Raw genomic sequence first — 27485 nt, 5'->3', positions numbered from 1 at the left:
TAAATTGTTAATAGGGCTTTGTGATTATGTTAGTAGGAATAATCTACATAATCTCAAAACCTGAGGATGTAAAGCCCTTGATGATCAATTATAGAGGTATGAGTAGGTGGGAGTAACATACAAATTACTTTACCATGCGTTTTGAATAAAAGAAAAGAGAAAAAAGAAAAAAAGAAGAGGCTGATTTTGGTTACATGTATGCTATTACTACCACAACAAATCAACAGAATGAGAAAATGTTTGGAGGACTGTACACTAGCAGCTTGATATGTCGGCTATAACTTCCATCCATAACTTCTCTGCCAGAAATGACACTTCAAAGATTTGAACAACTTGACAAAGTTCCAAATAATGAAATTCTGGCAGTGAAGTATGATCTCTTTTCCATGCAATTGACAAGGAAGGAAGTTGCATCGTACCAGCCAAAATGAGCGATGTGGAGAGATGCTTACCCGTTTTGAATAAATCGTTGAACAATGATAAAGTGTAATCAAAATCCTATCTTAGCTCACTCTTTTGCAACCTCCTTCAGAAAAAGAATATCATCACGCGGATGCGCTTCTTCCACTTTAACTAATACTTCATCCCCTATCTGTGATCCAAGAGGGACCCAGGCAGAGGCTTGAAATCCAACCTGCAAACGAAAATCACACTACGAAGTAAAAACAAATACAATATCAAAATTTGCATCTTGCCTCCATATTAAACATGGGGCAAGACACCGTTAAAAGCAATATCTACGAGGACTAAACATGGCCATGTAATATCTGCATTATGTTGGGACACATGGAGAAGAAAAATTAGTTAAGATGGTTAGAGTTAGTTACTGGAGGTGTTAGTTAGATATATAAATAAGAAAGAAGGAGAGGAGAGGGGAAGAAAGTGAATTTTGTAGATTGAGCTTCACTCTTTGTGAAGGGGAAACCCTTCGAGGAGAGAGTGCTCTCCTATTGTGTTCTTTTCGGTCTATTCAATAAAAAATATTACTCTTATTTCTCTTTTCAATTCTGGTTCCTAACACATTATGATACCAAAACACTTTTAATATCTGCATTATTAGGATAATAAGGCATTTATTTCGGAAAACCTTTTCTCACTGAAATTTATTTTATCAAACTAAATTTTCCAAAAAAACCACCCTTGTAAAAAGTGTGTAATGGCAAAAGTAATGACTCTAAGTGCATCCTATTAAAATGTGAATTTTAAGTTTAACTCAATCCTATAAAACCGACATGTAAATTGAGGATTACTTCCATTATAAACTACTATAATTTGGTCTTATCTCTAATCAATATGAAATTTCCAACACACCTCTCACGTCAAGGCATTAACATCTAGTGTGCAAGACTAGATATTTGTTGTGGTGGGTGACAAGCCCATCAAACTTAGGATATACTTTGACACATATTGATTATTGGACTATAAATTTAACTCGATCCCACAAAATCGACTTTCCACTTTAAAATCGTAACTTGACTTTATATCTAATCGATGTAGAATCTCTAACTCAACCAAATAAAAATAGTAAAATTTGATGATTAGCCTCCCTATAATCATGATGTTTTGTATTCCAGTACATCTGGAGAAGGTAACCTAAGAAATTATTTCATCATTCCTATCAGATTAATAACATTGAGATTACAATTTGCCGTAGATCTCAAAAGAGTAAAGTCATCCATAACTCTAATTTTAGGAAGTTAGCAATTTTGTATGCATTATACACTGAGATTTCCTACTGCAACAACCAACAAATGACATGGACTGCCAAATAAATTACATAACGGAAACCAGCCAAGTGCTTACCTCAACCAGCAAAAGAGCTGCAATTCGATCTTTCAAAAATCTAAGAACCAATGCACGATACGATTTCTCTTTTGGTTGTCTTCGTAAATATTCTAATATCCAGTATCGAAGACTGCTGTTTGAGAGTTTCCTCACTGTTCTAACATTCTCATTGATAACAGCTGCAATCCCTTCAAGCTTTCCAGCTGTAAAGGGTGGAGGCTCGCCTCTAAGGAATGCCTTAACCTAAAGAAAAGAAACATTCCAGACAATGAAAACAGAGATAGAAAAGTGTCTTTAGAATAATAAAATACCGAGATGGAGTAGTGTATTTCAGTAACATGCAAATCCAATTAATCAAGTTTTAAACATAAGTCTTCTACGATATGTTTTACACAAATAAACCCAATTAATACATCTATTAAATCGTTACATACAAATATACGAACGGCATTTATTTTCCCAGCTGAGTGATTCATCATAGATAACCCAAATGGTATCACTAAAAAATTGATTCGAAAAAGGAAAATAAATGAGATGAAAAGTTACGAGCGCACTAATTATGACTATGGAATGAAAGCACCCTAAAGCTCACTCAATAGCTGATTTTGTGGAGTTCAGCTACATCTAAATCTAAATAATAAAATAGTATCGAAGCCTATTTTAGATCCATTAAAATAACCATTTACCATATTATCCATGAACCAAGACAATAGTGTTGAACGTGAGAGTGTATTAGAAAAAAAAGTACCCAAGTCTTACATTGATTATAGATAGTGTATAAGAAAGAGTAAGTATACTCTGATAAAAGAACAGAAACAAAGTACAGATTACGGAAATGAAATAAATCCTCAAAAACAAAAATGACAGAAGGAAAATGTAAGAAAACAAAAACAAAGATAACAAGAAATGCAACAAAGCTGTCTAGTTTTATGAGTAAGCGAACATTTTGTCCCTTGAAACAACCATGAACAAAGCATCTAAGAGAAGTTGATATTCTCGAAACACATACACTGGTGAATAGGCTAAGGCATAAATAGTCTGACAAATAAATAAACCCCTGTCATCAACAGTCTAATCCTGATCAACTAATATAGCCTTTTCAAAACAACCTATGACTATGGTTTTAATAATAACAAATCAAAGTTTTTATGAGCTCATTGTTGAAATATAGATGTAAATATTGCACATTTACTGTACAATAAATATAGATTGTTTGTATCTGTTAGAGACATCACGTTAATTAGGGAAACATAGCATCTATTGTTTGTTAGGGAAAATAGACATTGTTTGATATTGATAGATATTGTTGATATTGTTTATTACAATATCTTTTATTTACCACATTTATCTTTGATTACATATATACTTGTATTACTCTTTATTATAAATACATTCATTCTATGTGTATTTTAGACACAAGAAAGATTAACCCTATACAGTTTTTCTCAATATTCAACAGTAACAAATCCCTAAAATCAAGGGATTGGGATTAAAAGTTTATTTGGTAGACTTGCTCTTGATTTAGAGTCTCTATGTTTGAAGATTTATTTAATTTTGTTAGTATTTCACTTTTCCTTTAAATACCAATGTATTGTTTCTTTTGATAAAAAAAAAAAAGTTCATAATTGTTGCTTACTACCTACACATTTGTTCACACTAATTTAATCTCTCTATATAATTGTGTATTCCGAAAAAAAAGTCCTTATTTTTGAAGAGAACAAAACAAACCCTAACAAAGACTACAGAACATCTAAAGCAACATTGTCTATGTTATGTATAACACAGAACACTGTGTACAATCACTAAATGACTATAAGAGGTTGTCAACATGAATGCACTAGACGCTGAAACTGTTAGAACTAAAAGATATCAAGCCCATTAGTCTAACCTCAAGAGAATCTTCTATTAAGTTTTGATGATACAAAATCTATATAATGAAGACATATGTTAAAGTCATTCACATACTTAAGTCTTGAAGAAAAAGATCCTTAAGTAACTGAACAGAAAGTGTTTTGCATAGACTAGATGAAGCAAGAGTAATTCTGTCTGACACAAATGTTAGACTATAAGTAACCCATCAGACATTACAAAAGACTGTATTGATTAGATGCTGTAAAATAATGTTTAGACACACATTGCTATTCATAGTCTGATGCTTATTTATGAAAGTACCTGATATATTTGCAATATATCTAACATGCGATCACAAAGTTACACACAAATTTGTCAAAGTTTACTCTGACACAAAATAGACGATGCAAGTCAAACAGTACTGATCAGACGATATTAAGACATACACCATCAAATAACGAAAGCCCAAAGTAACACTCGTTAGACAAAACAAAGTGACTCATCAGACTACTCAAGTATGAGTTGAACAGACGATTCAAAAAGTCAAATTACAATAGCAAAGCTCATCAAAGAAGCGGTAATTAGTAGAGAAAAGATCAAAATCCATAAGACCATTCATAATGAATTGATGAGACGATACATCATATGACCAAATGGATGAGTCTAACGCTTTATGATTTAACTTCTTTATTAAGAATTTTTATTCTAATATTTGTTATTATCATGATTACAATGATCATAATCCTTTTGAATAAGTTAAATAAAGAAAGAAAGGATTTAATAGACAAATCATATCTTCAAATTGTGATAGGTACCCAGAAAAATCTATTGATTGAAGATTTGCAAAAATCCATAGAAGATCTAACGATTACATTGAAGATTGACAAGAAAATCCAAAAAAGGAAAGGAGAAAATCAAGAATGGAAGAAAAAAAGTAACATTGAATATTATGTCACAACTTTCCTTAGTAAGAAAAGGAGAGTAAAGAAGATTGATATGAAAAGATACTGGAGAAGATTTAGAAGAGAAAAAGCCTCAAAGATCATAATCCCGAAATGCCAATAAATTGAGGAACAAGGTTATAATCCCAAAATGCCTATAAAGTAGCGTTGAATATTATCTCACAACTTTCCTTATTAAGAAAAGGAGAATAAAGAAGATTGATATGAAAAGATATTGGAGAAGATTTACAAGAGAAAAAGCCTCAACAAACATAATCCCAAAATGCCTATAAATTGAGGAACAAGGTTATGAAGAACCACACAAAAAATATACAATTGATGACAAGCTGATCAAGATAGACACACAACATAAAAGCAATACATAGACATACATAGATACACACAAAAGAGAAGAGAAAAACATACAAAGAATACACTAGAGAAAAGAATAGTCAAAAAGACACGAGCTTATCACATCCATTAAAATAGTTTGATTTATTAAAGGGTTGGAGAAAAGCTATTGTAATATTCTTAACATTGTGAAGTTTACTCTTATGAGCTTTATTTGTACTCTCTTTCTTTGAGTGTGTTTTTTCATTAATCCATTGAGAGTTCTTGACCTCAAGAGAAGATTAAGAAGGTTATTTGGAGAGACTGTACTCACTTGGAGAGGTTGACCCTTGTCATACCTGAAGAGGTTGATTCTCGTAATCTTGAGAGGTTTGTGTACTTGTAATCAAATGGGTAAATTTGATTTGGGAAACTTCTTAAGCTTGGTGCTTAAGATGTTGGGCGTAGCCCTTGCATTAAGGATGAACCCGTATAAATTACGTGTGTGCTCTCTATCCTTAATATTTGCAAAAAACGTATAAATTGTCTACAAGCTCTATTCAACCCCTTCTCCCACTTCAAAAGCCATCTTAAACCAACGAAAACTTCCCATATAACACAAGACGCAATTGATGGGCTGTCTACTCTTCACCAAATGCAGTAACAACACCTTCTTTTGACTAGACTACTTTTGAAAAAATATTTGAGACTTCCAAGATCATTGGTTTGAAAATATTTGTTTAAGTATTCCTTTAGCTGGGACATTCTGGTAGCAACATTCAATATAATGATTGTATCATTAAATATACACTATTAGCTAAATACACTTTTCAAGGGAGGTATGATAGTAAAAACATAATGATATACCGCTACATTTCAGCTCAAAGGTTTGAACAATGTAGCTAAACTTTTCAAATCAAGCATGTGGAGATTGCTTGAGACCATAGAGAGAGGGGCACAACTTACAAACAAAACCAGACTTCTCAATACCGAATTAAACTTGTTCTTTTCTCTTCACAATTCATTCTATGTTTTGCTCTAAGTGTGTATTCATCTTCTTCTCTTAGAAGCAAGCTTTCGCACTAGTATTAGCATATGAATTAAACTCGTGTCCAATGGAAAGCTTCAAAGAATCCTTATTTTATATTCTTCCTTACGTTGTTATGTTCTTAATATTGTGTTTATATTCTTGTTTCACTAGTAGATGCAAACTTTCACACATATAGTATTCATGGATGTAGTTCGTAATGGAAAGCAATTTTGAGATTCATGTTGTTTGATATTTAATTCATAAAAAAGTAAAAGCAAAATCATGCTTCTTCTGCTAATCAAGCTAAAATATAAATAGATACTCATGATAAGGGAATAGTCAGAAGCAACTTTGTGTACTCATTATAAGCAAAAAGTGACAATGAGACCATTTTGATTAGTGAAACCATTTACATTACATGTGGTAAAAGAGAAATTGACATACCTCAATGTTAGTGTTAGAATGTAATCAACTATTATAGATTTGTAGGAAATTAACCATTACATAATGTGTACTCGTTATAAGCTAAAAGTGACAATGAGACCATTTTGATTAGTGAAACCATTTACATTACATGTGGTAAAAGAGAAATGGACATACCTCATTGTTAGTGTTAGAATGTAATCAACTATTATAGATTTGTAGGAAATTAACCATTACATAATGTAGGAAATTAATATGATTGATTCCTAATTATTAGGTGTTTTTATTATAATTGATTCTGTAAAAATAGTGTAAATACATATTATGTGTTCTGCATTAGACACAATATATTCAGAACATATACAATTCTATAGTTAGAATGAATCAATACAGAATCTGAATATTACATTGCTTTGCTATTACACCTGTACCAACCTTTAGTTGTCCTTTACAAGTGCCTTGTGAAAACCTTTTGAAACATTTCTCAAACTATTAAATGATTATCCCTTGACTGTCCAATCATCATCATCATCAATCGATTTATATACAAAAATCCTTTTAGCTTTATTCCGTCCCCCTTCTAGAGTTGACATGTTTCTTCATAGACATCTTTAAATATGACGTAGGTATTTAGCTCCACCAAATACATCTACTAGAACTAAAGCACAAGAGGAAATTTGAACCCAAAGGACTAGAACCTCAAGGCTTAGCACCAAATCAAGTGGGGCATTCTATGCGGAAATCCTGACATTGTGACCTCCTTTAATGCCCAATGTCCTCAGCAACTTTTACTCTTTCTGCACGAACCCAGTGATAATTTCCCTTTGACGACCTCACTCCCCTATCATCATGTCATTATACTATAGGTAGCCTTTTTTGTAGCCCAACTCTTGATAAAAGTACCAATTGTTGAACACAATGGGAATCCAACCTAAAATACTAGTTCATTAGGTTGGAAAACCTCTAGGTTGAGTTACCAAATCAAGTAGTTCATTCTACTCAATGTCAGACTTGTAACAACAGCACATAACTCCCAAGAAAATTGCATGCTGAAAAAATTTTAGTTTGATTTCACCAGCAGCATATTTCTTAATTGATGGAATCCTTTTAATAATGCCCAGTGATGCTCAGTCTGCATCCTGTCCCTCATTGAAGGGAACATGTTTCATGATATTTTCACTTTCCTAATTCCTTCTTAAAAACTCAAATTGCATCGCAAGTATGTAGAACTAGAAGCATCAATATCTGCAATCTATTATAACTATGAACTATAAAATTGAAAACGACTTACTTGATAATGTGCAAGAAGATCCAAATATCTACGGATGGGAGATGTAAACTGAACATAACCAGGAATCCCCAAAACACCATGGCGTGCTGGCTTCCTGAAATCAATTTCAGCCGCACGCATTACCCTGACCAGTGCAGAGGTCCTAACAGGTCCTTCTGGAAGATGGGAAAATTCAGAAACATTTATATCTGATTGCGGCTGTCCCCTGTATGGTAAGGGAATGTCATTCTGAGATCCGAACGTGGCAATAGCTTCTCCACAGAGTATCATCATCTCAAAGACTAATCGCATGGCAGGATCTGCCTGGTTTTCCACATAAAGTTTTAATGATGGCTCTGGATCCTCTGGATTAAATACTTTAATCCGAGTATCTAACGTTGATGTCTCGATTGCACCCTGAACATGGGCAGGAATGAAATATTTACTCATAGAGGATATTAATTCTCCACAATTTTTAATATATGTAAATCATTCCAAATGCCTTTATGAATTCACATGCATGGGCTTCAATCACTGCCAAATCCATTCAAGCACTCAGATAAAAACAATTATTGAACTATAATCAATAGAGTATAGACATTCCTATGCGTGTTAGATCAAAGAAGCTTTTCTGCAGCAAGAAAAAAAATAGGTAAAAAATGAAACCCATCCTACATGACAATATTTGTGGTTGCTTTGCTAAATAACAAAATATTAAACAATAAAGCAAAGTTGTTGTAACTTATCAGAGGGTAATGAACTTCCATGTTATACGACAAATTGCAGAACAGAGTACTAACATTGTTATTGGGAAATTTTAATACTAGGTTCCGTGGAATGGACCAAAGACTCTTGACATAATATACATATTGATGGATAAATAATTGACAGTTCTAAGGTTAATAAGGTAGTTAGAACCTGCAATAACTTGGAACAATTGAAGAAGTTAATGGAAAACCTTCCTCAACAGAATACTAGATATGCGATTTTTCAAATATAGAACATTATCTGACGTAAGCTAGAATGAATTCCTTCAATCAAAAGTAAGAAAGAAAATACTCAGATACCTCCAAACAAAAAATTTTATATGCCTGAGTTAAAAGAACAAACTAAAACATACCTGTTGACGCCGCCAATTTGACCTAAGGTTTGCAGCCTCAGACAAAATTCTGAGCTCACCCTCCTCCTGAAGATTCAAATGGAGTAGCTCGGATGCACTCTCATATGTCAGCATGTATGTTGGTTTAATCACTGAGTTAAACACTGAATATTCTGCAATACTGTTACACCCACAGTGCACATCAATATTAGAATGTCATTTAGTTATTATTGTCACTGCAATGTCTTTGAAGACTTCATTGACAGGAAAAGTAAAGCAGGGATTCAGCAGATATTTCAAATGACCCTTCTATGCCCGTATGTTAACATGTTTCAACAGAAAAGGAATTAGCAATCCCGGACCTGAGTACATAGAAAAACAAAGACTTGAGTCATTAAGGGGCTTGAAAAGTTAACAGTTTTATATCATTAATCCTGGTTAAAGATCCCACATCAACTAGAGATAAAGTCAAGTTATAATATATAAGTGGGTACAAACCTCATTTCACAAGCCAATTTTGTGAGATTAAGTTAGGTTTAGAGTTCACTTCTTAAGATAGTAAATCCAAGTTTCTTGGGCCTCTTGTGTCACTAGCTATCAGGCTATCGTCAAACTACCTACAAATATCTAGTCTCATACTCGAGATGTCTAGTTCTCAAAGTGATGAGGTGTACTAGAGATCACATAGAGATTAGAGGTAAGACGAAATTACAGTACATAAGTGGGTGCAAACATCACCTTATAAGTTGAGTTAGGCTTAAAATCTACTTTCTATGATGATATCAAAGCCTATAAGAGTTTATCTAGTGAGGAAACTTTAGGGCCTAACATGCCACTTGATATCCTTGCCCTTTTATTCCTATGTTCAATATGTTTGGCATCATGGTTGAGGTTGGTGGTGAGCCAGATTTGCCATCATGGTTGAGGTTGGTGGTGAGCCAGAAAGGTGTACCCCACATATCGTCACCCTAGACAAGAAAGTAGGGACCTCTTGAGCACCAAAGAGTGGCATCTCATTTGACGTTGATTTAGTTCTACTTCCAAACATGTTGTTAGAATTATTACCTATACCTATTGTATCATTAACCCTATGTGTAGGGTGTTGAGTGTGGGAAACTACCTACTGCCATATCTACTGTTGCATGTAATCATGCCTAGTATCTTAGAGTAGTCTTTTCATATCTTTTCATATGTACGTGCTTGCTTCATTATAAATAGAAGAGGAAGAGAGTGGTACTGTTGTCCACTACTCATATTTTAAAGTCTCAGTCTCAAGTTGGTATCAGAGCGGGTCGATCCCGCTCTGGTTTCTGTCTCAGCTGGTCCGTCACCGCTGTCCGCGGTTGATCGCCGTTAGTCACCGCCGCTGTCCGCGGCTGTCTAAGTTCGGTTAACCTCGTTTCTGAACTACCCAACACTGTCAAACAACTTCTCAACGCTGTCCGCCGCTGTCCGCCACCGTCCGTCGCCGTCCGCCGCCGTCCGCCGCCGTCCACCGACGCAGTTCCGTCCGGAAACCACCGGATCTGAACCGCCTCTCCGCGCGACAGCCAACCCCGCCGGTGTCGCAGGCAGCGCCGTCGCCACGCGCCTCCACGCGCGTCTTCTCTGTTCGCTGCTGTCAGGCGCGTGCCGCTCACGCGCCGCCTTCCCGTCGCCGGTTCGTCGTCGCGCCACCTCCGTCGCCGTCGCCGGAGCCTCCTCTACCCGTTTTGACCATCAAATCTCTGTTTCGGTGAAGTTCAGTAGCACCTCTTGTGGAAATCGTCCCTTTCGAAGTCGAAAATCGTCACTGTTTCACTGTTTTCGTCACTGTTTTACTGTTTTCCGAGATCCTCTCTTTATCATGGCCACTGGAGGAACTGGGAGTGCTATTTCATTCTCCGGAAGCCCCTGCATTACGTCCGAGAAACTAAATGGCCAAAATTACTTATCTTGGTCCGCTGCCGTCGAGATGTGGTTTCTCGGTCAAGGACACCACGAACACCTTGAGAAAGATGGCAGCCACGTACCTTCTGAAAAAGCTGAACAGTGGAAACAAGCGGATTTCCAACTATGTGCTCTATTGTGGCAATCGGTGGAACCACGACTTTTGATGTCCTTACGGGCCTTCAAAACTTGCCACTCGTTTTGGAAGCGAACTCAGAATATCTATGCAAATGATATTCAACGCCTCTATGATTCGGCGAACAAGTTGGCATCTATGAAAATGACTAACCATGATATGATGTCATTCATGAATGACGCTCAAGCTGCTGTGGAAGAACTTCGAATGTTCTTGGAAGTCGACTCTCTAGATGAAATGAAGAAAAAGCATGACAAGTACTATATGGTAATGATCCTCCGCGCTATACACCCAGACTTTAATCATATCTGAGATCAGCTTTTGACCTCTCATGAGGTTCCTTCCATGGAAACTTTGATCTCCCGCATGATACGTGTTCCAACTCTTCAAGCTCCAGAAACTCTTGCTGTAATGGAACCATCTGTCATGGTTGCCACTCGAGGAAGAGGAGCTCGTGGAACTAGAGGAGGTGGACGTGGAGGTCGTGGGCGTCCTCAGTGTACGTATTGTAAAAGGATGGGTCATACCCAAGAAAACTGCTACACTTTACATGGATTTCCTGCCAAAACAGCCAATGTCTCCCAGGCAGAGACTACTGACTCCAAGTTCACTGAGGACGAGTGTCAAGAGTACCTACGCCTCAAATCCAACAGCTTGGCACAGTCATCTCAAGCTCCAAGTACATCAACTGTTTGCATCTCTCAATCCATGGAAGGTCACAATTCATGGGTAATTGACTTTGGTGCTTCTGATCACATTTCTGGTAATACCTCCTTGTTCTCAACCATTTCATTCCAAGAAAAATCTCATTTTATAACCCTCGCAAATGGTTCTAAAACATCCTCAAAGGGAGTCGGTCAAGCCATCTTATCTCCGTCCTTAAATCTAAAATCTGTCCTTTTTGTCCCTAATTGTCCTTTCAATTTAATTTCCTTAAGTCAGTTAACCAAAACATTGAATTGCTCTGTAACCTTCGATGACAAATCTTTTGTTATACAGGAGCGTGGCTCGGGGAGACGGATTGGAGAAGGATATGAAGCGGGCGGATTATACCATTTTGGATCTCGTCCACGTGTGTCATGTGTTGCAGCCCCCAATCCTAAAATGTTACATGATCGGCTTGGTCACCCTCACCTGTCCAAGTTAAAGAAAATGTTTCCTGAACTTAGTCGTCTCCAGACTTTAGAATGTGAGTCATGTCAACTAGGAAAACATGTTAGATCTACCTTTCCTAAAAGATCTCAATCAAAGTGTACTTCTAGTTTTTCTGTCATCCATTCCGATATCTGGGGACCTAGTCGTGTCTCATCTTTTGGCTTTAGGTATTTTGTTACTTTCATTGATGAATATTCGAGATGTACTTGGGTTTATCTTATGAAAGATCGTTCTGAATTATTATCCCTCTTCACATCCTTTTTGAATGAAATCAAGAATCAATTTGGTCAAGTAATTAAAATCTTAAGAAGTGACAATGCCAAAGAGTATTTTTCGTCTGCTCTTTCTAATGTTTTGAGTTCCCATGGTATCCTGCACCAGTCTACTTGTCCTCATACGCCACAACAAAATGGTATAGCAGAAAGAAAAAATCGACACTTAGTTGAAACTGCTCGTACCCTTTTGCTTAGTGCCAACGTTCCTGTCCATCACTGGGGAGATGCCATCTTAACTGCAGGTTTTCTTATTAATCGGATGCCATCTTCCTCTCTCAATCATAAGGTCCCTTTCTCCATTCTGTTTCCAGACAATCCTCTCTTTCACACCTCTCCTAGAGTTTTTGGTTGTGTATGTTTTGTTCATGACATGTCTCCCGGGTTAGACAAGCTTTCTGCTCGCTCTCTCAAATGTGTTTTCTTGGGCTATTCACGACTTCAAAAAGGGTATCGATGTTACTCTCCTGAAACCAAGAAATATTACATGTCTGCCAATGTTACATTTTTTGAACAGACCCCTTACTTCTCTCCATCTGTTCAAGATGTCCATGTCATCCAGCAGGTCCTTCCTATTCCCGTGGTTGAGTACAATATTTCCAATGTCCCTGTCCCTCCAAGTCTCGACCAAAGTCCTCCTGAACCATCATCTCCACCTATTGACTCTCTCCAACACAGGACGCCGACGAATAGTCCAGTTCTTCAAGAACATGGTGAATCCCCTACTTCAGATTCTTCTCCCTCGTCTCTTGATCCCACGACTCCTGGTGAAGGTGATTCAGGTTGGCCCATTGCTCTCAGAAAAGGTACTCGTTCCTCTCGAAATCCACATCCCATTTATAATTTTCTTAGCTATCACCGATTATCGCCTTCCTATTGTTCACTTTTATCCTCAGTGTCTTCTGTTGTTATTCCCAAAAATGTGAATGAAGCACTTGATCATCCTGGATGGCGACAAGCCATGATTGCAGAGATGCAGGCTCTTGAAAGCAATCATACTTGGGAGCTCGTGCCCCTCCCTTTGGGTAAGAAGGCTGTTGGTTGTCGATGGGTGTATGCAATTAAAGTTGGCCCTGATGGTCAGGTTGATCGACTCAAAGCCCGATTGGTTGCAAAAGGGTACACTCAGGTTTATGGCCTTGACTATTGTGACACCTTCTCTCCCGTGGCCAAGATGACTACTATTCGCCTCTTCTTTGCAATGGCAGCAATTCGTCACTGGCCTCTTCATCAATTGGATATCAAAAATGCCTTCCTTCATGGTGATCTTGAGGAGGAAGTTTACATGGAGCAACCTCCTGGGTTTGTTGCTCAGGGGGAGTCTGGTATGGTATGCAAATTGCATCGATCTTTATATGGCCTCAAACAATCACCACGAGTTTGGTTTGGAAAATTCAGCTCCATTGTTCAGAAATTTGGGTTAAGACGCAGTGAGGCAGATCACTCAGTCTTTTACAAACATACCTCTCCTGGGAAATGTGTCTACCTAATAGTATATGTTGATGATATTGTTATTACAGGAAATGATACTACTGGAATATCTCAACTGAAGGAGCACTTGTGTAAACATTTTCAAACCAAGGATCTCGGAAGCCTCAAATACTTCTTGGGCATTGAAGTAGCTCAGTCAAAAGATGGAGTGGTAATCTCTCAAAGGAAATATGCTCTTGATATATTACAAGAAACAGGTATGATTGACTGCAGACCAGTAGAGAGTCCTATGGACCCAAATCAGAAGTTAACAACAGTAGAAGGCGAATTATTCTCCGATCCAGAGAGATATAGGAGGCTCGTTGGAAAGTTAATTTATCTCACTATTACGAGGCCTGATCTATCTTTCGCAGTTGGAATTGTTAGCCAGTTTATGCAAACTCCATGTCTTGGACATTGGAATGCCATCATCCGTATTTTAAGGTACCTCAAGAAGGCTCCAGGACAAGGTTTGCTATATGAAGATAAAGGAAATGTTCAAATCTCTGGGTACTGTGATGCTGATTGGGCAGGCTCTCCTATTGACAGACGCTCTACTACGGGATATTGTGTCCTCCTTGGAGGAAATGTTATCTCATGGAAAAGTAAGAAGCAAAATGTAGTGGCTCGATCCACCGCTGAAGCTGAATATCGGGCAATGGCGTCTCTCACGTGTGAACTCATATGGGTAAAGCAATTTCTTCGAGAGCTTAACTTCTGTGAAATTCAGACCATGAAGATGTATTGTGACAACCAGGCTGCTCTCCACATTGCATCAAATCCAGTGTTTCATGAGAGAACTAAACACATAGAAATTGACTGCCACTTTGTTAGAGAAAAATTGATGACCAAGGAAATTTGTACTGAGTTCGTTGGGTCAAATGACCAACTTGCAGATGTGTTAACCAAGTCATTAAGGGGACCTCGGATTGAGTTCATTTGTTCCAAGCTTGGTTCATACAATTTGTATGCTCCAGCTTGAGGGGGAGTGTTAGAATTATTACCTATACCTATTGTATCATTAACCCTATGTGTAGGGTGTTGAGTGTGGGAAACTACCTACTGCCATATCTACTGTTGCATGTAATCATGCCTAGTATCTTAGAGTAGTCTTTTCATATCTTTTCATATGTACGTGCTTGCTTCATTATAAATAGAAGAGGAAGAGAGTGGTACTGTTGTCCACTACTCATATTTTAAAGTCTCAGTCTCAAGTCATGTCTATTTCTGTTACAAATCAATGTGATAAGTGTTAAATCGTAATTATCTCTTTGTTTTGTGTTCTCCATTGTCTAGTATGAAAGCTTTTAAAGGGGAACTTGATCATTTGAAAACAATGATTGAATCAATAGCCATTGTGCACCCCTTTGCCTCTGTTAACGAGCTTCTTTTTCCTCTGGCGACCAACACACTTAGTTCGTCGTTCCAATCCGCCGCTGCATGCAGCCTCACACGCGGTGTCTTCCCGACACGTTGTTCAGCGTGTTTGTCTACATCATTAGCAAAAGGAATAAGTGACTCAAAATCAGCAATGACGCGATCGAGCTTACCAAAATATGTATGTATATCATTATTTTCCAGCTTCACAGTGCTAAGGTTGGAGACAACATTGTAAATGCGATAAACATCATTGGAGTACACTCTCTTGACTTTGTTCCAAACATCATAGCAGGTAGTAAAAGCCTAGTATTGAGGCTACAATTTGACATCAATAGAGAACCATAGGATGCTATAAGGAGACATCAATTTGTATCCATTGGGCTTGATCATTACAGGGAATGTCTTTGGCCTGTTTGGTCAAGTGGTCGACATGACCTTGACCCTGAAACCATAGCTGGACAGCAGCAGCCCAAGAGCTATAGTTGCTCGTCCCGATCAATTTTTCACATTGATAAAAGTAACTGTAGAGGGGTGTACTTGATTGTGAGCTTTCGGAAGCCATGAGAAAAGAACCTGAAATGGACTAAAAAAGGGCCGTTTGGGTGTGAGGAAAAAGATAGAGGGCATGCCGACAAGTGGGTCGTGCCACAACAGAGAGAAAAACGCAAGCAGAGGCAGGCACGTGAGACAGATGCGTCAGGAAGAGGCTGCATGTGTAGTGGTGGATCAAAACGAAGAACAAAGCGCAGTGGTCGCCGGAGGAAGACGTTCCTAATTGCAGTGGGCACCAAAGGAAAAAGGAGCTCGATGATAGAGCAAAGGGGCACACAATGGCCGCAGGTACTGTTCACCCGGAAAAAAAATGAAAAAAAAAAATTCTGGACCGAAACTATAAACTATTAATACCATATAGAATTGTATATGTTATGAATGTATTGTGTGTATAATGCAGACCACACAATATGTATTTATACTATTGAATAGAATCAATTACAATAAAAGCACCTAATAATTAGGAATCAATCACCCTAATTTACTAGATTATGTAACGGTTAATCTCCTAAAAATTTGTAACTGTGATTATATACTAACCGATACAATACAAGAACACCCAAAAGATAGTAAACCAAATAAAACTGTCATCCATACTTTATCAACAGGGCCCTAATACAGGAAATTTTAGGCTTGAAACCAGAACAAAGTACAAGTATATTTTAACTAGTACGCTAGTACAAAAACTCAACTTAGCTTTGAAAAGTTCAATGGATGAGGAACAAATTCAGTTTTACAACAGCCATTAGAGCACATTCACATAAGTTAAACAAAAAGGAAAAGATATAAAGTTTTAAGTCATTCATGATGAAACCTCCCTACCGCACGTATTACATGCCTCAACAGCACCCTTGTTCCTCTAACCTATTAAATATGGAGTTCTATTTATTCCTCAAACAGACAGGTTCTAACAGGTTATCTCACTTGTTCAGTGAAACATTCTACTCCTAGTAATTTATACCACAGAATGCTACAGCAAATTTTAATTTACCTGCCATCATTATGCAGCACAACTGATACAGTAACTGCATTACAAAGCTCTCCTTGTCGCAAACTCATGCCCCCCATGGCAAGATTTTCTGGAAACATAGAATATGTAGCAGTGGGCAAGAAAACAGAAGTTCCTCTTCTCATAGCCTCTCTGCAAGTCATGAAGTACATTTACATTATAGAGAAACACACAACACTGAATATTCAATTAAACTTCTCTTTGAATATCAACAAACCTGTCCACTATACTTCCAGGTTGAACATATCTAGTTGGATCTGCAACATGTATCCAAACTTGAATCCGGCCATCTTGCAACTTTGTTGCACTCAAAGCATCATCAAGCTAAATATAATGGATCATCAGTTAAGAAACTTATAAGCTTCCGAAGATAAATGGAGTAACACTTGAATAATATCAACCAAATCAAATAATAACAAGTTTTGATTGTTCACCTCATCAGCCTCATCAACATCAATGGCATAGACCTTTAACTCAGTAAGATTCTTCCTGTCAATCTGAACAAAATAAAAACACAAATTTATATGAAAACAAGATATTAACATGTGATAAATAACAATTACAATAATTACCAGGGTAAAGTAGAACAAGATGTAAGAAAAGTTCGAGTCCAGTCTCAACAGCAATTTAAAACATCATGTAAGGAAGTAAAAAATTTGAGAATTAGAAATCTAGGTATTTAGAATTACCATGTTTCTATAACAATTGTTAATCAATTCAAATTCCTAAATCGTATTGTCAAATACCCATGATGTATGCTGCACTTAATATTTCCTTGTACAGTTTAAATTATATAATTAGGATTTAATTGCATTCCATATTCAAGAGGATAACAAGGATTAATAGGTTGACAATATATTTTATATTTATTGTACACGATTGTTGATCCTGTATTGTAGGGATAGATTATATCCTGTATTGCTCCTCGATAAATATCGTCAGAAACAGCTTTTCTAACAAATATAAATGCTTGATGATGCCCTTCTTTTAAATCCCCACCGTGATACCGGGACCAATAGATCCAATGTGACTTCTCAAGGAATTGGTAGAGTTCCTTTATCTCCTTTAAATACTAATTCTATCTTGTATACTCCACATTGTCCTTATACTTGAGTCTCTCTAAACTAATCAACTTGCTCTTTAAATTGTTTTGTAAGCTTTTATGCTAATTCCTTACTCATATGGGAACATGATATGGGTCATCTGACTAGTGAAGGACATGAATCACAAGGACTTTAGTGAGCATCCACTTGTGTCCTGTTTTGGTACATCAACCTAAAGCTTGGACATGATCATATGGGTCACCCATGTCTAGCAAAGTTGAAGAAAACAATAGTTCCTACCTTAAGCAAACTACAAGTGTTAGAATGTGAATCATGTTAACTAGTAAATGCGTGTTTGGTTCAGCATCAAAGTGATGTAGAATTGGTTAGAATTGATTTTCTAATGCATAATCAGTATGTGTTTTTTCCAAAATCAATTGAAGGGTAAAAAATTTACATTGTTGCTTCTGCATTGGATGAGAACCAAATACACTAAAATATGTTAAGGGTAAAAATTTTACATTGTTGCTTCTGCGTTGGATGGGAACCGTATACACTAAAATATGTTAGGTCATCATTTAAAAAACAAACTGAAAAAATATGTAACTCAGTTTTCTCTACCATTCATTCAGATATTTGGAAACCTTGTGTCACATCTTTTGGTTATAAATATTGTGTAACCTTTGTTGATGAATACTCCCATTTTAATTCGATTTATTTAACGAAAGACAAATCTGAACATTTGTTCATATTCATGCCTTTCTTTAATGAGATAAAAACCAATTTGAAAAATAATTAAAATCTTCTAAAGTGACAATGCTAAAACCAATTTTGTTGAGCTTTCTTTTTGTCCTCATAGGTAATTTTACATCAGTCCAATTGTCTCCCTCACCACATCAAAATCGCATTATATAGAATAAGAATAGACACCTTATTTAATCTACACAACCTCTAATGTTGAATACAAATGTCCTCATACATCATTGCTACGATGCAATCCTCACTACATAGTTTTTTAATAAATAGAATGACTTCTTTCTCTCTTGAAAATTTAATTCCTCACTATTATTTTTCCCAATGGTCCTTTATTTCATGGCTCTCCTAGAATGTTTAGTTGTACTTGTTTTGTTCATAATGTTTCTGTAGCTTTAGACAAACTATACGCAAAGGCTAGTAAATGTGCTTTTCTAGAATATTATTGCCTTCAAAATGGATACAAATGTTATTTTGGCCAAGATCAACACAATTAGGATTTTTCTTACGATAGTTGCTATTCACCATTGGCCACTTCACCAACATAACGTTGTTAGAATATAATCGACTGTTACACATTTCTAGTAAATCAACCATTACATAATCTCGTAAATTAGTATGGTTGATTCCTAATTATTTGGTGTCTTTATTGTAATTGATTCTATTCAATAGTATAAATACATATTGTGTGGTCTACATTAGACACACAATACATTCAGAATATATACAATTCTACATGGTATCAGAGTCATTGTTAGCCTATCCTAGCGAGATTTTTGTTTCTTGAGCATATAGTTCCACCTGCTATCGGACCACTCATTAATGTCTAGCCTCATTCCACGTGTTAATAAAAGTGCAAACCTCACCTTACAAGCCGGTTTTGTGAGATTGAGTTAGGCTTAAAGTCCATTTCTTAACAACATTAAAAGTGTTTTCCTTGTGGTGATCTCAAGGAAAAATTGTAGATAGAACAACCCCCGAGATTTATTGCTAAATGGGAGTATGGTATAGTGTGTGTATTACACCACTCCCAATGAACTATGAGCTTAGTTTGTTGAATTCAGTCATACTATGGAGTTTTTGAGTTTTTGGACGTTTTCTGTGGGCATACATCTCTTGAGAAATGCGTTTACCTAATGGTCTATGTTGATGATATGGTTATTACATGGAACAATGCCACTAGTATCTCTCAACTAAAGGAGCACTTATTCAACCATTTTCAAGGTAGAGATCTTGGTTATCTAAAATACTTTATGGGTACTTAAATGACTCAAAGGAAGGTATTTGCACAAAGAAAATATGCTCGACACTTTAAAGGAAACAAAGTTAGAAAATTGCAAGCCTAAATTGTCATGCATCCAAATCAAAAAGTTGATCGTAGACCAAGGTGAAATTTTCTCAAATCTAGAAAGATATAAGAGGGTGGTGGGAAAAATCATTTATCTCGGTATATCAGGATCTAACATTTCTTATGCTATTGGATTTGATAGTCAATTCATGAGGAATTCTCACATTGATGATTGGAATGTTGTAATTTGCATTCTAAGATGCATAAAAAAGACTCCAAAACAAGGATTGTTGTATGAGAACAAAGGAAATACTTAAATTATAGGGTATTGTGATTCAGATTAGGTCAGTTGCCCCATTAACAATTGATCAACCACCGGATATTTTGTATTCATTGGAGGGAATATTCTCTTCAAGAACAAAAAACAAAATGTTGTTGCCAAATCCGGTGCAAAAGCTTAATATAGATCTATGCCTTTGGCCACTTAGAATTTGTGTGGAATAAACAATTTCAAGAATTGAAGTTTTGTAAAGTTGTGCAGATGAAGTTGTATTTTGATAATCAAGCAGCACTTCATATAGCTAACAATCCTGTATTTCATGAGAGGAGAAAACAGATAGAGAGATCAATTGTCATTTTATCATGGAGAAGTTGTTGTCCAAGGAAGTCCATGCGGGATTTATCAGCTCTAACTACTCGTTCACACTAAGTCCTTGAGAAGGCCTAAAATTCAGTTTATATGTTCCACATCTGGTGCATATAATTTATATGCTCAAGGGAACTGTTAAACTTATGATTGTTATTGTAACTAGCCAAGAGTTGAATGTAATAGGATATAAGGTTTTCTTATATTGTTCCCTGCTGAGCAAGACACTCATTGATTTTTTTATTATATCCAAATTCAAGATGCGTCAAAAAGTTTTATCATATTAATTCCGTGCAACTTAAAATATCAATATAAAGAATCCCATCGTTAAAACAAATATGATTGATCTCATATTTGAGCAACATTGTCAAGAAAATGAAACCTACCTTGTCTGGATCAGATGTGTCCAATAAAAGACTCTGAGCAACAGATATGATTTCTTCCGAATGATCAGTGGGAATTCCAGACCTCAAAAGATCAAGATTGATATGTACAGGAAAATATCCAATATCTATCAGAAGTTTAACAGCTGAGGAACTTGTCTTTGCCAGACCCAATTCCTTCAGTATCTGATAGCAACACAGAAGAATTTATTAAATTCATCTTTAACAATAAACAATATTCTAGAGATGCATTATTATTCAATGATTTATACTAAACTACCAAGCAAGGATCCACCAAATCATCCTTTCTCATGCCAAGATAAGTAATTGCTACTGGGATATGCATAGCTTCACAGTGTTTTATTTTATCCAATTCTTAGTTATATAAATATATATTGAATCTCATTCAAAGTTCTACACTTCACTGTTTTCTTATCTCTTCATATTTTTTGCAGACAAAAAGAAAAACACTAAGCACCTGTATGGATGGATTATAAAACACTTACAGGAAAAAAAAATATTTAAATAAAACTCTCCATGGAGCATAGAAGCTAAGTTAGAGAAGCTATAATATGTAGAAGTTCTCTCGTATCTCTAAATTTTCTTTTTTAACTTGTGCATAAGCTAATTTTAGCTTATGGAGAAGTCCATTTGATTTTTTTCTTCTTATTTTCTATAGAAGTGCTTGTAGTCCAAACAAACCCTAATTGCTGCAATGGTACATTAAATCAAAAAAATTTATGCGGGAAAAGTTACCATCCCAGCTGTTTTTCTTTGCTCATCACTTTTACATGCATCAATAGCATATGCTACAAGTGACTCAATTCTCCTCCAATTATTCTCATCATTGGTCCATGAAGATTTCGGAGGTTTATCTTGTAAAGACATGGACTTCACAGAGGCCAGTAATTCAATAAACTCTTGAAATTCTTTCTCAGCAGCCTCCTTTGCAAGCTTCTTGTGAGAGAGCTCCTCAACCTGTTTCAAAAAAAAATATATTACTTTTATTTTCATTTCTCGAAACAACTAGTAAATCAAACCAGTTTTGTGAGGATGAGTTAGTTCGAAATCCACTTTCTAAGGACAGTCCGTACAGTAAGTTATCATCACATTTTTATGGCAGTGGTGGGAACTAAGATCCAAGTTCGGAGGTAGTTAATAATTAAGATTACGTGATAGAAAATAACTCGTTTTATAATGACAAATCTATTTTAGTAACCCTACAATGACACCTATGCAAAGAAAATAACTCTTGCAGTCATGTATCATAACCACAGCCCAAAAATCAAATAGATTCTGGTTGAGTCTAGGTCATATCAGAATTATTTGTAATTATAATTTGTAATATTTTTATTTAATTATACCGTTTATTGGGCAAATATTAGATTAGTGTACTTATTTATTTCCCCTTTCTTATTTTTACCACTTATTGTATCAAGTATGATTCCGAAAAACATAATCCATATTCCTGCAAGTCTCTATTAATATATCTTTTGGGCCTAACAGTAGCAATTTCATAGAAATCCAAGAAAAGATTTGGGTATAATCCTATTATTCAATAAAAGAAAGGAGGTACCAAGCTCTTACAGCAAACAAAAAGATGACCGGAGCCCATTGCTCCTATCCAAAGAGGGGCTCTCCTTGCTAACTCAATACAATCAGAATCAATACCCCATCGTCTTTCCCCCACTGACCTATTGACCTATTAGCGACATCATACTAACAGAGTCTCCTCTAACAGAATTCCCCTTCCCCGCCCCAACATATGCATTAACTGAAAGCTAACTGTCAGGGGACTCAGGGGGTTTCACGAGGGAGAACCACGAGTACTCCTTTTCTGCCCTTTTCTATACCGTCATTCTTCTTAACGGGACATGCTTACCTGACCCACACTGTCAGTCAGGAAGACTTTCAATACTAGGACTATACTGGTACTGCACTCGTTTGAGCCGGTATTAACCATCGGCTCTGATACCACTTGTCAGGTTTTACAGAGGGAGTTTCACTGGGGAGAACAACACCAATGAGATCTGAGCCTAACCATATAAGACACTGACACCACTCTCAACCCAAAACCTTAAGGCAATGGGTTTATGGGCCTTGATCCTTATATGGTGCTCTACTTTCTCAATTCTGGTCAATGTGGGACTTAGACTCACACTTGGATTCCTAACACTAACTCAACATTAATTCTCTTTTCCACCTAGATTCATTAATTCTCTGTCTCTAGGAAAGTAAGTATATCTCAGTGTAAGTATATCTCAGTGTAATTACAGTGTTCCGTAATATATTTTAGGTTAAAATACCCCGTCGTTTTTGTACCAAAATCTCAATTTGATGGTGACACGTGTCAAATTATTATATGAATCTCAATTTGGTGCTCATATTTGTTAATTTAATTTGATTTTAGTCCCAAATTCTTTTAAAAATTTTCAATTTCATGTGCTCCAAATTTATTTTATATAATGTTATGATTATTTTTATTAAATATTTTAATAATATTAAGTGTATTTAATATTAAAATTTTAAATATATTTATTTTAATTTGTTATAAAATTGTTTTAAAATTTTACATTTGCATTTATAAAATTGTTATTTTTAAGCCAACTCTAAGAAATTGTTGATATTTAATGTTATACAAATATTTCAAAAATATAAATTTATAAATCTATATATTTATAATTTTAAAATAAAATTAAAATAAAGTTTAATGTAAAATATAAATTTAAATAAATTTAATATTTTTTAAAATTTGTAATAGAAATATCACTTGTAATAAAAGTATCATCATAACATCTATATAAAAATTAAATTTGGTCGAAATTTGGAGCACATGAAATTAAAAATTTTAAAAAATATTTGGGACTGAAATCAAATCAAATTAACAAATATGAGGACCAAATTGAGATTCATACAATAATTTGACATGTGTCACCATATTAGATTGACACGTGACACACTACACACGTGACACGTAGCATAAATATATTTTTAAAAAAATTCAAAAAAAATTCAAAAAAAACATACAAAAAAATAAATTCAAAAAATTCAAAAAAATGAAGAACTGACATGTGACACCTACTTATCCGTGTTAGTTCCATACGAACGGGAAGGACCTAATTGTTACTGATCTACAAAAATGTGGACCTAATTGAGACTAATAAAAATATGAGGACCAAATTGAAATTTTGATACAAAAATAAGGGCCAACGGAGTATTTTAACCTATATTTTATTACTTTATTAATTGGTGTTTTATTAGATAGTTGATTCATCATAGTAATTACCTAGTGCTCGCAAGTACTGGATTTATACTACTACTCTCTGATCCTAGTTTACAAGCAATTCATAACGAGTAAAAATAAAACACCTAAAGCAACAGAAGACTCTCCCACGAGCAAATGTGTATATGTTAGGAAAATACTCCGAAAATGAGCTACATAACTTATGAGCAACAAAGAAACTAATACATCTACCTGCCTACTCGGTCGAGGTCCATAAATGGAACGAGATCCTTTAGTCTCCAATACAGTAAAGTATACTTCATCTTTTGATAGCAAGAGATGAGCGGAATAGCTCTCAAGGGGCTCGGTGCTGCCAAAAATTATCTGCAGAACAAGCAACTCAAGTAAGGATAAAAATAACATGTTTTGACATCTAGTCAATAAATCATATTACCTCAGCCAACTCTTCAACTGTGACAGACTTATTCTTTTCTAGGAGCTCAACCCAAGCATATTCAAGTAGAGATGGGTCCTGTTGCATATCATCCAGAATTTAGTAATTGGCAAATGTAAAGAGTTATAAATTAGCTTATCTGTTACCATCGCCATTGTGGAACACTTGAACTGACCATGTTATCCTGAGCCTTTAGTGCAAAATCTGTGATATCTGCTTGGTCAAAATTATCAATACCAGGAACGATATATGTCACTTGCTGCAGTTTGATGGAAGAAGTGACACCATTCTTCAGCCCAACAAAACCAATGAAAAGTTAGACTACACATAATCCAGCAAAATTTAGCATCTATAAAAATGCAAGATCCAACACCTAGCAACCTATTAAACATGCCGCATTATGTTGTTTCTACTAGAACCTGATCAGAAACCATCCAGTTCTTCTTGCCATCAGGTCTCTGAGCTACTGCTAGCAATACTCTATCAGAATCCTTCTTGAATTCCAAAAGCAACCCTTTTTGCAATGAACGGTTTGCAAGTCTATCCTCAACAAGCTCTTCATTCAACAATCCGGTGCTGCCAAAACCATAAAAAAAAAAAAATCAATAATTGAAGCAATCAAAATGCTAGAAAATACAAGATCAAGCTTTCCACAAAAATTACAATTCATGATTTTTATGGCAGTTATTTCAAATATGACTCTAGGAACTTAAAAGTTTGAAACCACTATATCTTATTAACAATTTTGAGGTAACTTAAAAGTTTGAAATCACTAGATCTTATTAATAATTTTCCTGTAAACAGAAACAGAAACATAAACAAATAAAAAATGAAAAGACAATATTTTCAAATTTTGTATATAATTACTTATTCCTCCACAGAATTTCCTTGACAGGAGTTTTTCAGAAAATTGTTCAGCTGCTAACTTTTCCCGTTCTCCTTTAAAATAAAAACAGAGTACCATTTTTGGATCCTTGAACATGAAGCACGTTTTTTTTTGTATATTCTTTAAAGTCACTAGCTTACAAAGCCTTTGCATGACAGACAGCATCAGCCTTGCTCCTTGGGTGATTTGGTTCCCAATAGCATGTTAGAAACTGTTATTTTTCACTGGGCAACAAGGTTCAAATTAATTTAACGCTCTCTTCTGTTATGGAGAGAATGTGAAGAAGTTGATATTGAAAAGTTTCAAGCCATTTGTTTATACATAGAATAGCTTGCAGAAAAACTAATTTTGTTTCTTTTTTATTTATTATCTAAGAAGTGCTTATGGAGATGAAGAAAACTTAATCCAAACATGCCTTATGTTTCAAGTCTGCAGTTTATGAAGGCACAAAGACAGTTGTTAGTCATAAACCTCCTACAGAGTTAGGAGTTAGTGAGTTTATTGGTGATTAACTTGCCTCAGAGTTAGAATTTAGTTAATCAGTTTTACTCCTCCTTCTGTTTAGTTGTTTTCTATATAAACAGTTTCCATCTGTATTGATACCGAAGTAGTGAAATAAAGAATGTTTCTAAGCTCTTGTTATCTGTTAAATCGATATTTTCACTAGAGTTGTTTATTTGAAATAGAAGATATGACAATAAGCCTTCCTAGGGAGACAGTAGTAGAGTACCTGGAACCCGCGGCGGAGACACGCTTGTGGCGGCTTTTGCGCGCGGCATGGAGCTCTTCCATGACGCTGTCGAAGACGGAGTGGAAGGAGCGGCCGTGGATTTTGGCGCCATGACGGAGGGAGCCGGAGCAGCGGAAGCGAGAGGAGAAGAGGCGGAGGGCGGAGGATAATAGGGGCGGAGAAGGAGGGCGGAAGAAGGAGCAGGTGGCGACTGCCCGAACGGCCATGATGAAAGAAAAATTCAGAGAAGCATGGGTGGAGTGGTGGTGAGGATGGTAATGTTTTGTGGTGTGTGTGGCTGAGTGGTGCAGATTCAAGCTAGCTTGCTTGGGTTTATATCTTGGTGACTTTTCTGGAATCATGCGATAAAAAATAATTTATTGATTTTAAATTAGTCGATTAAAAACCTTCAAATCAAATTAATTTGAACTTTTAGCTTAATCCAATTTAAACAAACCAATGGTAATGAGTTCTGATATCAAATTTATAATTAATTAGTTGATCACGATTATTTTATGTAAAAATAAAAAAATGTATTATTATAATAATTATTAAAATAAAAATAGTATTAAATTATAAATTAGTTATATGAAAAATAATTATACAATAAGTAATTTGAATAATTTGTTATAGGTAATTTATTTTTTCAGTATTTTTTCTTAATTCTGAATAGTTAACTGAGTTTAAAAAAATTATCTAAAAGACATATTTAGTAACATAAGTGAAAATAGATGTGTTAATAATAAAATTATTATTGTGAGACTCTTTTTCTATTTAAATTCTATTCTAAAAAAGGGTTTGGGCCCGGCCCTTTTAAGGGTTCAGAGTCAGTCCATTATGAGGACTCCCAAGACTCCTTTACGGTCTCTTACTCCTCATTGTGCTTCATTTTACAGAAAATATATCTCTTCCCTTCCTCAAACTCTTGAGCAGCTCACGTACAAATTTTTGCCTCCTTAAGTTAGCGAATCTTCTTGATTCGGAACTGTCTGAACTCGTATCTCCAAGTAAGTAGACCCCCAACCTTCTTATTCCAATTGTCTTGTTGTGGCTCTACCTAGGGTTCGTCCTAATAACCCTCTTGTGTTTTCGTGTGCCAATATTTTCAGATTAAGTCTGTTTCTAGAGTTGTGGTGTTCTCCTTGGGGTCCTGATTCGTTTGGCTAAGCTTGAGTAAGGTAAGGGAAGCTAGAGTTTCACGTTATTTCTATTTTATGTGATTAGTTTTTCGTGGAATATGAGACAAGATTGGAGAAAACGTTAATTTTTGGTGTATTTTCAAGTTAGGGTTTCAAATATTCATGGAACTGTGATATTTGACATTATTTTTCATACTCTGGAGTCGTTGGGTGAGTGCCCTGGGTCGCTGGGCGACTATGTTCTTTTTCTAATATGCGCAATTTTAGTAAAATTGACTTTCCCGACTCATTAATCGTTGGATTGATCT

At 35.7% G+C, this 27485-nt stretch overlaps 1 protein-coding gene across 2 annotated transcripts; it reads right to left on the bottom strand.

The window, feature by feature from the left end:
* Positions 1 to 26343, bottom strand: LOC114166064 (ribonuclease II, chloroplastic/mitochondrial). Of its 2 annotated transcripts, none has more exons than XM_028050716.1 (14): positions 26039 to 26343; positions 24842 to 24998; positions 24598 to 24711; positions 24423 to 24500; positions 24221 to 24352; positions 21502 to 21723; positions 20749 to 20931; positions 17067 to 17129; positions 16850 to 16956; positions 16615 to 16764; positions 8751 to 8910; positions 7652 to 8047; positions 1804 to 2028; positions 1 to 634 (listed from the first exon to the last, which is right to left on the bottom strand). In XM_028050716.1, the coding sequence occupies exons 1-14, from the start codon at positions 26263 to 26265 to the stop codon at positions 509 to 511; spliced, it is 2340 nt and encodes a 779-aa protein (XP_027906517.1). In that variant the 5' UTR covers positions 26266 to 26343; the 3' UTR covers positions 1 to 508. The 2 variants fall into 2 exon arrangements, with proteins under 2 accessions (XP_027906517.1, XP_027906518.1); XM_028050717.1 differs by having other exon boundaries at positions 24842 to 24978; positions 26039 to 26325.
* Positions 26344 to 27485: the final 1142 nt, after the last annotated feature.

Source organism: Vigna unguiculata, chromosome 10 (genome assembly GCF_004118075.2).
Source record: "Vigna unguiculata cultivar IT97K-499-35 chromosome 10, ASM411807v1, whole genome shotgun sequence".
Classification (NCBI taxonomy): Eukaryota; Viridiplantae; Streptophyta; class Magnoliopsida; order Fabales; family Fabaceae; genus Vigna; species Vigna unguiculata.
The sequence above is the reverse complement of the archived record's forward strand: the minus strand, read 5'-3'. Positions and strand labels throughout refer to the sequence as shown.

Excerpts from the sequence above, each read along its gene's own strand:
- LOC114166064 (XM_028050716.1), bottom strand. The coding sequence starts at position 26,265 with ATGGCCGTTCGGGCAGTCGCCACCTGCTCCTTCTTCCGCCCTCCTTCT. Across the intron at positions 24,353-24,422 it reads CAGTTGAAGAGTTGGCTGAG|ATAATTTTTGGCAGCACCGA; the intron begins GTAATATGATTT and ends CTTGTTCTGCAG. Across the intron at positions 16,765-16,849 it reads CCTGGAAGTATAGTGGACAG|AGAGGCTATGAGAAGAGGAA; the intron begins GTTTGTTGATAT and ends CATGACTTGCAG.